Source organism: Aethalodelphis obliquidens, unplaced genomic scaffold (genome assembly GCF_003676395.1).
Source record: "Aethalodelphis obliquidens isolate GAN/ISIS:26980383/991018 unplaced genomic scaffold, ASM367639v1 scaffold4, whole genome shotgun sequence".
NCBI lineage: Eukaryota > Metazoa > Chordata > Mammalia > Artiodactyla > Delphinidae > Aethalodelphis > Aethalodelphis obliquidens.
This window is the reverse complement of record NW_020837948.1, coordinates 5,429,978-5,443,317: the sequence shown is the minus strand read 5'-3', so window position 1 is coordinate 5,443,317 and position 13,340 is coordinate 5,429,978. Positions and strand designations below refer to the sequence as shown.

Genomic DNA, 13,340 nt, shown 5'->3' with positions numbered 1-13,340 from the left:
AGAAATTGCATTTACCACTATTTACAATAGATGTCAGAAATCTAATAATTTTATGGCAATAAATTTGAAAACCTAGCTGAAATAAGATAATTTTCTAGAAAAAAATTACAAAACTCTCAATAGAAAAGGAAATACTTGAAAAAATATGTGTTCATATATGTCCTTTAGTGTTTATAAAACATTGGATTAGTAGTGAAAATTTTCCATCTCCTAAAACAAAAAAAAAGTAACTTGAACCAAATGGTTTTACATTCATGGAAGATATAATTCCAAACATATAAAACGCTTTTAGTGATTAGATAAATGAGCATATCTGCCCCGCCCACAGACAGTTCATTTCGTTAAGCCAGTACCGTTGGCCCTGTGTATCGTGGTTTCCAAATCCATGGATTCAACCAACCAGGGATCAAAAGTATTCTAAGAAAAAAAATTACAGAAAATTTCAAAAAGCAAAATTTGAATTTGCTGCTTGCCTGGCAACTATTTACATAGAATTTACATTGTATTTACCACTATTTAGATAGCATTTATGTTGTATTAGTATTAGATTACTATATATAATCTAGATCGCTTCTCGGCCTTTTGGCTAAGGTCAAGTATAGTACTATAAGTAATCTAGAGATGATTTAAAGTACGTGGGGAGGATGTACATAGGTTATATACAAATACTATGCCTTTTTATATAAGGGACTTGAGCATCCTTGGATTTTGGTATCCATGGGGGGTGAGGTCCTGGAACCAATCCCCTGGGAATACCAAGGGACAACTGTATATCCGTCATGCCAAAACAAAACTAGACAATGACCATATGAAAAAGGAAAATTACACCCAGTATCGTGAGCTTGGACATAAAAATCCCAAACAGAATATTAGGAAACTGAATTTTAAAAAATATATGAAGAAGGTAATATAGCATTGCCAAGTTGGGGTTTTCCAGGAATGTGAATATTAGAAAAATGTAGAAATTTTATTAACCAGCTTAAAATATTAAATGAGTAAAAAACCCCAATAAAATCACTTTAAGAGATGTAGAAAAAAGTTTATCATGAATATCTTTCATGATAAAAATTTAGCAAACTAGGAGTAGAAAGGATTTGTTTTAAGTGATTAAGAGTACCGATGAAAAACCTACATCAAAATTCACACTCAGAGGTGAAACTGTAACAGTGTTCCCTTTAAAGGTGTAGGCCAGTTATTATTGACAAGATTTGTATTAGCATCTTAGCCAATGTATAATACAAGGAAAAGGAATAAAAAACATTACGGATTAGAAAGAAAGTTTTAAAAGACTGTCATTATTCACAGGTGTTATGATTCCTGTATAGAAATTCCAAAAGAATCTGGAAGAATTATTAATTAATGAAGTTAATACAATTAATAAAGTTAATAAATAATAAAGTCCAGCAAACTTGGTGGATATGTGATTAATAAATAAAATATATTTAATATGTCAACAACAAAAATGATAGCACTTCTAATAAAATACAAAAAGTACTTAGAGGCAAAGCTAATAAAATCTTGGGTGATTTTTAAGGAGGAAAAAAATCTATAAAGGTCATTAAAGAAGACAAAGAAATGGAAGGGTATATCAGATCATGCATAGAAAGACTTAGTTTCTTCAAGATGCAATCTTCCCTAATTAAGCTATGATATCAATGAAATTCCAATAAGAAGTCTGGCAGGATTTTTTTATGGGTCGCCAAAAGCTGATGCTAAAATTTAGATAAAAGAATGAAATATAAAAAACCAAGATGGTTTTGAAAGTGAAAAGGGGAGAAGTCTTGACTTACCAGGTAATAAGACTTCCTATAATGCTGCAGTAATTAAAGCAGGGTGATGATGCGTGGATAGACAGACAGACCAATGGAACAGGATAGAGTGCTCAGAAACAGACCTGGCTTGTATGAAAACCTGGCCCCTGTCAGATGGCACTGCAAATAAGTGGTGGAAGATAAATTCTTCATTAAACAGTACACGTGCAAAGAAAAAACACAATTGGATCTCTACCTTCCAGCATACACAGCTAAAGACCTAACTTGAAAAGTGAAACTTTCAATTTTTAGAAGAAAATATAGATTTATATGATCTCAGAAGGGAAAGGTATCTTAAGGTAGGAAATAAATAAGCCATGGAGAAAAAGTTTGGTTAATTTGATTCCATTAAAACTTTAAATTTCTATTCATCAAAAGATCATTAAAGAGGTGAAAAGATAAGTCACTGTAGGAGATGCTATTTGAAACACATATAACAGGTAAAGGCTTAGGATTCAAAGTATGTGATATATTGTCTTCCAAATCAATAAGAAAAAGGCAAAACAATGTAGCAGAAAATTTGGCAACAGATTAGGAACAGGCAATTTACAATTTAAACATATAAAAAGATGCCCAACTTCATTAATAATTAGAGAAATGACAAACTGAAAAATAAGATACCATTTCATATTCATCAGATTGACAAAAATTAAGAAGTCCAACAGTAGGAAGTATTGGTAAGGATGTTAAAAAAAAAAAAAAGCATTGTTCAGAAGTAAGTCAGAAAGAGAAAAACAAATATCCTATAATATCGCTTACATGTGGAATCTAGAAAAATGGTACAAATGAACTTATTTGCAAAGCAGAAATAGAAACACAGATGTAGAGAACAAACTTATGGATACCAAGGCGGGGAGGGTGGTGGTGGAATGAATTGGGAGATTGGGATAGACATATATATATACTACTATGTATAAAATAGGTAACTAATGAGAATCTACTGTATAGCACAGGGAACTCTACTCAATGCTCTGGTGACCTAAATGGGAAGGAAATCTAAAAAAGAGGGGCTACATGTATACATATAACATTCACTTTGCTGTACAGCAGAAACTAACATAACATTGTGAAACAACTATACTCCAATAGAAATTTTAAAAAAAGGAGCATCATTGATATTAAAGTAAATTAGTACAATAGCTTCAGAAAACAATTTGGCAAAATCCAGTGAAGCTGAAGCTGCTCATATTCTACAATCAGGTAATTCCACTCCTAGGTATGTAACAGAGAAAAACTACACCTGTGTACAGTAAAACATGGGGCTACGAGCTGGTTGGGAGTGTTGTAAGCGCAGAGAGTTATTTCGATGGAGGTGTTATTTGCAGGTTTCAGAGAGAAATGAAGGGAGTTCAACTACAGCTGGCAATCTGCAGGGTTAGTGGGGCAGCTGTGTCTGCTGCCGCAAGGGGAAGGTAACGTGGGCATCATGGCCACGTAGGCACCCAGCGATTAGACCCAGTACTCCTGTGATGATTTTGGAGTGGTTTCTTCTCTCAACAAGGACAATGGTTGAGGTGATCAGGTAGAGGATGACCACTGTGTGGGTTTGGAAGAAATCACTCCAAGGCCAGTTGATAGCCTATATCTCGGTGTGCAGGTAACACACATAGATGATAAAGAATATAGCAGCAAAGATCATCTCAATCAGCAGTCAAGGCAGGTCAGAATCACCAGGCACAATAGCATCTTAGCAAACAGGAGAATTCCCTTTCGGGTGCTCCAGAAGTTGGTGCTGGCGGCCCAGCAGCTGGGAGCCCAAGGGGTGCTCAGAATCTGCTGTGGCAGGGGCTGGGGTCCCTAGGGGCACGGAGGAACTGCTCATGGGTTCGAGGATGCTGCACACCCAGCCATCTTGCCCACGATCTGGCTGGGGAGAGGGCCCAGGGGCAAAGGACCTTAAGTCCACTTTTTAAATGGCCCTGCAACCTGACTCAAACTTTTTGTACTTTTATACTCTTTGCAGTAGTAAAAAATTACAAAGAAGCTAAATATCACTCAGTGGGTAACTGGATAAAGAAATTATAGTATTTTCATAAGTGGAATTGCTAAATAGTGGTGAAACACTAAACTAGGTTTACGTATATCAACATGGATGAATCTTATAATTTTAAATGAAAAAAAATCGCCCAAAGAATACTGTAATGTATATGCAATTTATGTAGTGTATAAAAAATGCAAAACCATACTATGTACTTTTAGGGATACATATGTGGTAAAAGTATAAAACACACGAGCAAGACATACTCCAGATTTAAAACAGGATTACTTTTGTGGGAAGGGAAGGGGATCTGATGGATGTGAGGCTCTGCCTGTAATGGTAATATTTTATTTCTTAAGCTGGGTGGTGGTATATGGTTGTTCATTATATTATTCTTTATACCTTTTTGTGTATATTAAATGTTTCATTGTAGTTAACAAACATAAAAGTGTATGTAAATGGTTGCCATGTGGTGACCACAAATATAGGTATACAGGACAAATAACACCACCAGCTGCCCTCATGTTTTCCAAAGGGATAGTTGTGGCTTGAGTTACAATTTCCAGTGACAGCATCTGACATATTTAAAAGGTGGTGTATCTCAAAACCTTTTCTATTTCCCTCTAGAAATGGAAATAGAAACTCTCTCTAGCCCCCCTTCACCCCACCCCAAACTCATCTCAGTTAAAGGTATCGGCGTTTACCCAGTTGCTCTGTGTGAAGCACTAGAGTCTTCCTTGCCTTCTCTCTACCCTGTGCACCGCTGAGTCCATCAGCAAGTCCTGTCATCACTGCCCACAAAATACTTCCGGAATCTGTCCTCTTCTCTTCAGCTCCACACTGTCCCCCACTCCAATACAATCTAACCTCGTCTCTTGCCTGGATGATGGTTCTTCTACTATCTAGCGCCTCCTCCCTAACTTGCCTCCCAGTTGCTACTCCTGCCAGTTCCCCCACGGTCTCTTTTCCACGGAGATCTCTTTAAAATGTAAATCAGTTCACATCACTCCCTTGCTCAAACTCCTCCAAGGCTGAGGTTAAAGTTCACAGCCCTCACCAGGCCTACAAGGCCCTCCCTACATGGCCCGCCCCTCCAACTGCATCTCCTGCTCTGCTCACCCCTTTCTGGCTTTGCTGTTCCTTGCTCCCCTTAAGGCCCTTGTACTCGCCATTGGGGAGTAGTCTCCCAGTTTTTATTATGGCTCCATCCCTGGCTTTAGCAAGGCCTCCACTCAGCACCTTTTCTAAAGTAGCTGCCATGCCTGCCCCTCCCCACCCTGGCCAGCCCCTCTCTCCCCTTTGGCTGTTTCACTTTCCTTCCTGTCTGATGTTACGTATGTATTTGTCTAAACATTCATTTCCGTCTCCCCTACTAGACCGTCAGCTTCCTGGGCATGCTGTGGTGATCTATCCTGCAGACCCTCATTCTTGTAGCCATTGGCGTCGGGCAGATGCGACATCCCAAGAGCTTCTTGGAAGCCAAGAAGCTGGTGTAGCCGTCCCAGGCTTCCCAGGCCATCCTTCCTCCCTGGCTGGGGAAGCAAGGGCCTCCTGGACTCATTTCTCTCTGGCAGGAGGCCTGGTCCCCAGCCGTGGGTGTCTACAGGGGAGAGGGGCCACAGCACAAGCTGAGGGCAGCAGCTTGGCTGGCTAACACTGAACAGGTGGCAGGGTAAATGCCTGCCCCCTCCCCTGGGCCCTTTGCAGTAATCTGGTGAAGCCACTGGGAGCCCTACTGACACCTCAGAATCACAGTGTTACTGATCAGGGATGTGAGCCTGTTGTCTGGGGGGACTGAGGGGAGGGGAGTGGGTGGGCAAGCCAGTCTCCCTTCTGTCTTCCTTTCCTAACTTGGGATTTTGACCAGGTTGGGGTGGGATTCCCTGCCACCCAGGAAACCTCACTATTCCCTCCTTGGGCCTAGACCCAGCCTGCTGATCCAGGCTGTGTGTGTCAGTTGAGGGTGGGGTAGAGGGAGTTGCAGTGTGTGCCCTGAGGTTGACCCCAGGTTCTTCACACGGTTGTTCGTTTGGGGACGAGAGAAACTGGGGTTAGGCCAAACAGAGGCCTTGGTGCTGGTTGGGGATGGGGCCTGCAGAGTCTTAGTTACTGATTTCATTTTCAATAAGTTTAGGTTTGTTACCTTGGTTTCCCAATAAAAAAAATTAACTTCTAAAAAAAAAAATGAGACTGTTTCATTGTTTCATTTCCCTGTGCCTGAAACAGTGCTTGCTTGGCATGTGGTAGATGCTTAATCAAAGCTTCCTCAATGAATGAATTCATTGATGATAAGGAAAAACTTAGATGACTCAAAAAGTACCTTTTGGTAAAATCAAAGCCACTGGAGTTGTAGATGCATGAGAAGAATTTGAATGAGATTGTTTCATAAAGTATAAAAGTGGGAAAAAAAAGCAGAATGTTCTTCAGAAGCAGATTAATTAACTGATTTTAAGTATGTGTGATAATAGAGTAGTAAATAAAGTAGATGTGTGAGTAGTTCATCTCCTTTCCCAAAAGTCTGGGTATTCAGGTTGGCCAGAAGGCTCTTGGGATCTTCTCTTTGGAAATCCGGGTTGCCTGACACGCACCTCCCACCGGGCCTCAATAGTCATTCTGTCCATCGGTCAGTCAGTCATTCCCAAGCTATCTGGGTCAAACCCAGCCCTAAGCTCGGGGCCACAGGGTAGGCAAGGCACAGAAAGAGAAGGGAATCAGGCACATTGTGTCCACTGTATGCCAGGGACTCTGCCTGGGTTTCTCTGTCTTGTGGCTGACTTAGGAGCACCCGCTCCCACCCTCGCCCCACCAACACACACACCTGATTGGGTGGCCCAGGCAGGGGTAAGGTCTGCAGCTTGGTCTGACCCTCCTACCCTTACCACCCCTGTAGGTCTCAGAGCTCATCTTTGTGTCCATCTATAGCTCCGAGTTCTGCATGAAGCTCTACGTGGACCCCATCAACTACTGGAAGGATGGCTACAACCTGCTAGATGTGATCATTATCATCATCATCTTCATCCCCTACAGCCTCCGCAAGATCAAGGGCAAGCACTACCCCTACCTCAACATCGCCGATGGCGTACAGTCCCTGCGCATTCTCAAGCTCATCCCCTATAGCCGCGGCATCCGGGTGAGTGACGGGATGCCATGGTTCTGGGAGTGCAGGTGATAGGGCCCGTCTGCCCATCAGCTCCTGATGAAATGATAATTCTGCTACTCTCATGCAGTGACTGAGTCCTCTTGTGTGACAGGTTGATGTTTACCTGTGTTCTCTCATTTAATCTTAAAACGATTCTAGGAAAGGTATTAGCTCCATTTTACAGATGAAGAAATTGAGACCCAAGGTCACTCAGCAGTTAGATGCTGGAGCTGAGGTTCAAAAGGTGTGTCTGACTCAAGACCATCTGATCTTTTCCTCTCTCCCATGTTGCAAAGTGACTGATTTTCTTATGGTCCAGACCCTTTGGACTACATGCCCAGGAGTCTCCAGCTTTTTGGTGGCTTCAGCCACTCACTGCTTTCCCCGAACGATTGAAAAATCTGCTGCTTCTCTTGATGGGAATGGTCTCATGACTTGTTCAGGCAGCTCTGGAAGTGCTGCTCCTGCTGAGAGGGCAGAGGGTGGCCAGTCTTTACTTGGCTCGGAGGTTTCAGAACAAACCTCAGAGGTGCCCCAAACGTGCCCTCAGGTGTCCATCCTGGACATGGTATGTTTGCCCTGGCTCTGGTCAGTACCCGTGCTTCTCCAGGAAGGGGCTGGTTTGGACCTATTTGACAAGTTAGGGTGTGTCAGCCTGTTCTGCTGAGAGGTTGCCCCTAGGCCAGCCTGGTGTCTGTCTGTCTAGGGCTTAGGTCCGACACTCAGGGAGCCCAAGGGAGCCCCAGGCCTGAGTGGAGAATAGGTGCATGTTAAAGAGCTCCCCCTCCTGCAGACCCCATGCATTCAGGTCTTGCTCTCACGTGGTCACATACCCATGTGTGTCCCCTCCCAGGATGGGAGCATGGTCCCATCCTCCTGCTTCTCTTCACGGCAAGGCTCCTGGAAGGGGTATCTGTTCTCCCAGTCCCTCTTCCTTACCTGTCATTTGTGTCCGGGCTTCCTCCCTCCTCTCCCCTGTAACTAGCCCCTCTGAGGTTGCCAGCAGCTTCCTGTCACCGCTTTCTCCTGGTTTCCCTCCAGCCTCTTAGGCATAACTTCTCAGGTGCGTGTTTTCTTTGCCTTGCCCAGGACTGTGTCCTGAGCTCTCTTCTCTTCTCACTCTGTATTCTCTTTGGGTGACCTTTTGCACTTGTCAGGGGTCTTCACCTGCCCACGCCACTTTCTTTGAACTTCAGACCTAACTGCTTCCTGGATAGCTCACATACTCCTCAAACTCAACGTGTCTAAACCGGAAGTCTTCACTCTCCTCCCACCCCCACCCTCCAATCCCAAGACCTGGCTCCTCCCCCTGTATTTTGTCTGTTGGGGATGGGTGCCTCCTGTCAAGTCAACTGCCAAGTCATAAGTTTGAGTGTCGGCTTTGAGCTCTCTCTCTCAGAGTCCTACAGCCTGGCCTCCTGGATAGTTCTCGGCTTGTTCACATGTTTTCACTCCAACAGCCACCATTTTTTCTCCATCACCATTCACCTTTCCATGGGTTCCTGCAGTGGCTTCCCACACCACTGAGAGCCCTGGAGCGGAAATGCCTCAGCAGCTGGAGGAATCTCTAAAGTGCACCTCGAGTCATGGCACTACTCCTTTTACACTTGAGAGTGACTCCCCTTGTTCGTGGGCTAGAGGCAGACCCTATAATGTGTCCTAGAAGTGGGGAAGGGAGTGTCTGAGGTGCTGGCCTATGGAGTCTGTGTCAGGGAGGGATGAGAGTAAGGTAGGTGGACAGGAAAGAAGACTGGAGCTCTTTGGGAGGTGAGTGCCAGGTGGCGGGCACCTTGGAGTGAGGGAGTAATCAGACAGTGGGGGCTGTGCCCATTTTTTTGGGTATGGGGCACCAAGGGAGCAGGGGCCTAAAGTGATTCAAGGGTTGCTGGAGATGAGGAAGTCAAGGGACGAAGAGGCCTGGGGATTGGTGGATGTCCACAGAGATGCTGAAGGCCCCCAGGATGAGAGCAGGGTGGGGTGGAGCCATTCCAAGATGCAACAGGGTGTGGGAAGGTGGAAGGTTGGCCCTGCCCAGAGGCAGGGGCTTTGCCCATGGAGGCTGGGGCTCCGAGGATAAAGTAGGGGATGGCCTCCTGAATCAGGTGAGTGGAGGATGAGCAGCCTCCCTCTAGAGGGCTGCTGGGGAGCGACGTCCTCAGGCAAGAGAGGGTTTACAGGGAAGGCCAGGAGAGAGATCACTGTGGAATGAAGGTGCCAGAGACCTGCGGGAGTCATGAGAGGAAGGTGGTGATGGTGGTGGGCTGAGGGAAAGGAAGTCCAGGGCTGTGCAGGGAGGAGGAAGCAGAAAGGACTGGTGGCAGGAGGGGCTTCCATCTTGGGGAGTGGGGGGAGGGGCAGTGACCCAGATTGTCCCTTGTGAGGCTGAGGGCACGAGCCACCTGTTGAGTGCATTGTGTTGTGGCAGCCTGGTCAGCGGGGAAGGCCTGGAGGTGCCAGGGTCTTGGTGCCCAGCAGGGATAGCCCAGGGATCCAGTGAAGGGCACACAGCCCTCTCCACTGGCCAAGGCCTATCCCAGAGCTCAGCCTGGCTTGCTTGGTGACCGAAGGCCTCTGCGTGGCCTTTGGTCCATGTGGTCACGCAGATACCCAAGGGCACGCAAACACAGCATGTTCATACGCATACAGTCCATGTTTGACCCCAAGGTCTTTCTGTCATTAAGCAGAGCCTTGTATCCAAAAGTTGTTCCCTGGGGAACCATCAGACCCCCTGGTTGTAGCTCTTCTATGGGTTTGGGGATGTCCCTGGACCCCCAGAGTGACTCTGGATTACATGCCCTCTGTACACCAGCCTGGCCAGCTGGCCAGGGGAGCTGGAGGTGCCAACGGTGGAGCCTTGCACCTCTGTGCTGATTTATATTCATTGAGGTCTAGATGAGGCTCTAACAGAGCTGCAGCTCAGTGCCCAGAGCTGGCACTCTGGCACATTCTTGACTCCTGTTCCCTGATGAATTAAGATGACATTCTGCTTTCCACCTCATGGCAATAAACCTGCACCATGAAGAAATAGTTCCTTGCTGTTTTTTACACAGAGAAGCTCTGTTAGCTGGGCAACCAAGGGCCACACTGTCCTTGTTCATCTGCATTTCAGCCTGAAGAACCACCTTCAGACACTGGGCTGCAAGTGAGAGCATCAGCCTCGCCTCCCTCCCTGCCTGCTCCTCTTTGGGGTGCATCACTTGCCACCCATCAGAGCGGCAGGGCCCGAGTACCTGCCCTGACAAGAGGTCCTCTCCATGCCCAGGATGCCCCAAGGCCAGGAGGGCAGCCCTAGCGTGACTCAGAGCCCAGGACAGCTGAACTGGGGGCTAGGAGTTGCTTCCCCAAAGAATTTGGGAATTCAGAATCAGGCATCTACTGGGGGCCAGGCTGTAGGTCTAGAAAGTGCAGGACTTCCTCAGGGAAGGAGCTACCAGCCTATGGGGATCTGGGTAAACATCCATGGGACTAGATTTCTTTTTTTTTTTTTTATACATCTTTATTAGAGTATAACTGCTTTACAATGTTGTGTTAGTTTCTGCTGTACAACAAAGCGAATCAGCTATACATGTATCCCCATATCCCCTCCCTCTTGTGCCTCCCTTCCACCCTCCCTACCCCACCCCTTTAGGTGGTCACAAAGCACCGAGCTGATCTCCCTGTTCTATGCAGCTGCTTCCCACTAGCTATCTGTTATACATTTGGTAGTGTATATATGTCCATGCCACTCTCTCACTACATCCCAGCCTCCCTTTCCCCCACTGTGTCCTCAAGTCCGTTCTCTACATCTGCATCTTTATTCCTGCCCTGCCACTAGGTTCATCAGTATGATTTTTCTAGATTCCAAATATATGTTTTAGCATACGGTATTTGTTTTACTCTTTTTGAGTTACTTCACCCTGTATGACAGTCTCTAGGTCCATCCACCTCACTACAAATAACTCAATTTCATTCCTTTTTATGGCTGAGTAATATTCCATTGTATATATGTGCCACATCTTCTTTATCCATTCATCTGTCAATGGACATTTAGGTTGCTTCCATGTCCTGGCTATTGTAAATAGTGCTGCAATGAACATTGGGGTGCATGTGTCTTTTTGAATTATGGTTTTCTCAGGGTATATGCCCAGTAGTGGGATTGCTGGGTCATATAGTAATTCTATTTTTAGTTTTTAAAGGAACGTCCATACTGTTCTACATAGTGGCTGTATCAATTTACATTCCCACCAACAGTGCAGGAGGGTCCCCTTTTCTCCACACCCTCTCCAGAACTTATTCTTCCTAGATTTTTTGATGATGCCATTCTGACTGGTGTGAAGTGATACCTCACTGTGGTTTTGATTTGCATTTCTCTAATGATTAGTGATGTTGAGCATCCTTTCATGTGTTTGTTGGCAATCTGTGTATCTTTTTTGGAGACGTGTCTATTTAGGGCTTCTACCCATTTTTGGACTGGGTGGTTTGTTTTTTTGATATTGAGCTGCATGAGCTACTTGTATATTTTGGAGATTAATCCTTTGTCAGTTGCTTCGTTTCCAAATATTTTCTCCCATTCTGAGGGTTGTCTTTTTGTCTTATTTTTGGTTTCCTTTGATGTGCAAAAACTTTTAAGATTCATTAGGTCCCATTTGTTTATTTTTGTTTTTATTTCCATTGCTCTAGGAGGTGGGTCACAAAGGATTTAGCTGTGATTTATGTAATAGAGTGTTCTGCCAATATTTTCCCCTAAGAGTTTTATAGTGTCTGGCCTTACATTTAGGTCCTTAATTCATTTTGACTTTACTTTTGTGTATGGTGTTAGGAAGTGTTCTAATTTCATTCTTTTACATGTAGCTGTCCAGTTTTCCCGCACCACTTATTGAAGAGGCTGTCTTTTCTCCACTGTAAATTCTTGCCTCCTTTGTCAAAGATAAGGTGACCATATGTGCGTGGGTTTATCTCTGGGCTTTCTTTTTTTTAATACTAACTTTATTTGTTTATTTATTTATGTATTTTTATATCTTTAATGGAGTATAATTACTTTACACTGTTGTGTTAGTTTCTGCTGCACAACAAAGTGAATCAGCTATATGTATACATATACCCCCATATCCCCTCCCTCTTGAGCCTCCCTCCCACCCTCCCTATCCGACCCCTCTAGGTCATCACAAAGCACCGAGCTTATCTCCCTGAGCTATGCAACATCTTCCCACTAGCCATCCATTTTACATTTGGTAGTGTATATATGTCAATGCTACTCTCTCACTTCATCCCAGCTTCCCTTTCGCCCGCTCTGTCCTCAAGTCCATTCTCTACATCTGCGTCTTTATTCCTGCCCGGCCGCTAGGTTCATCAGTACCATTTTTTAGTTCCATATATGTGCGTTAGCATACGGTATTTGTTTTTCTCTTTCTTACTTACTTCACTCTGTATGACAGACTCTGGGTGCATCCACCTCAATACAAATAACTCAATTTCATTCCTTTTTATGGCTGAGTAATATTCCATTATATATATATGTGCCACATCTTCTTTATCCATTCATCTGTCGATGGACATTTAGGTTGCTTCCATGTCCTGGCTATTGTAAATAGTGCTGCAATGAACACTGTGATACACGTGTCTTTTATTTTTATTTATTTTTTTAACATCTTTATTGGAGTATAATTGCTTTACAGTAGTGTGTTAGTTTCTGCTTTATAACAAAGTGAATCAGCTATACATATACATATGTTGTCTCTTGTGTCTCCCTCCCACCCTCCCTATCCCACCCCTCTAGGTGGTCACAAAGCACCAAGCTGATCTCCCTGTGCTATGCGGCTGCTTCCCACTAGCTATCTATTTTACAGTTGGTAGTGTATATATGTCCATGCCACTCCCTCACTTCGTCCCAGCTTACCCTTCCCCACCCCATGTCCTCAAGTCCATTCTCTACATCTGCGTCTTTATTCCTGTCCTGCCCCTAGGTTCATCAGAACCTTTTTTTTTTTTTTTTTAGATTCCATATATATGTGTTAGCATATGGTACTTGTTTTTCTCTTTCTGACTTACTTCACTCTGTATGACAGACTCTAGGTCCATCCACCTCAGTACAAATAACTCAATTTTGTTTCTTTTTATGGCTGAGTAATATTCCATTGTATATATGTGCCACATCTTCTTTAGCCATTCATCTGTCGATGGACACTTAGGTTGCTTCCATGTCCTGGTTATTGTAAATAGAGCTGCAGTGAACATTGTGGTACATGACTCTTTTTGAATTATGGTTTTCTCAGGGTATATGCCCAGCAGTGGGATTGCTGGGTTATATGGTAGTTCTATTTTTAGTTTTAAAAAAAATTTTACTTTATTTATTTATTTTTTATACAGCAGGTTCTTATTAGTTATCTATTTTTTACATATTCATTTATATATGTCAATCCCAATCTCCCAATTC

General features: G+C 44.0%; 1 protein-coding gene across 1 annotated transcript in view; it reads left to right on the top strand.

The window, feature by feature from the left end:
- The window catches only part of CATSPER3 (cation channel sperm associated 3), a 43,589-nt gene that overhangs the window by 15,501 nt on the left and 14,748 nt on the right, over positions 1–13,340 (top strand). The window contains exon 3 of the mRNA XM_027097071.1: positions 6,680–6,919. Within this exon, the coding sequence (XP_026952872.1) occupies positions 6,680–6,919 (240 nt within the window). The remainder of the gene's footprint in view (positions 1–6,679; positions 6,920–13,340) is intronic.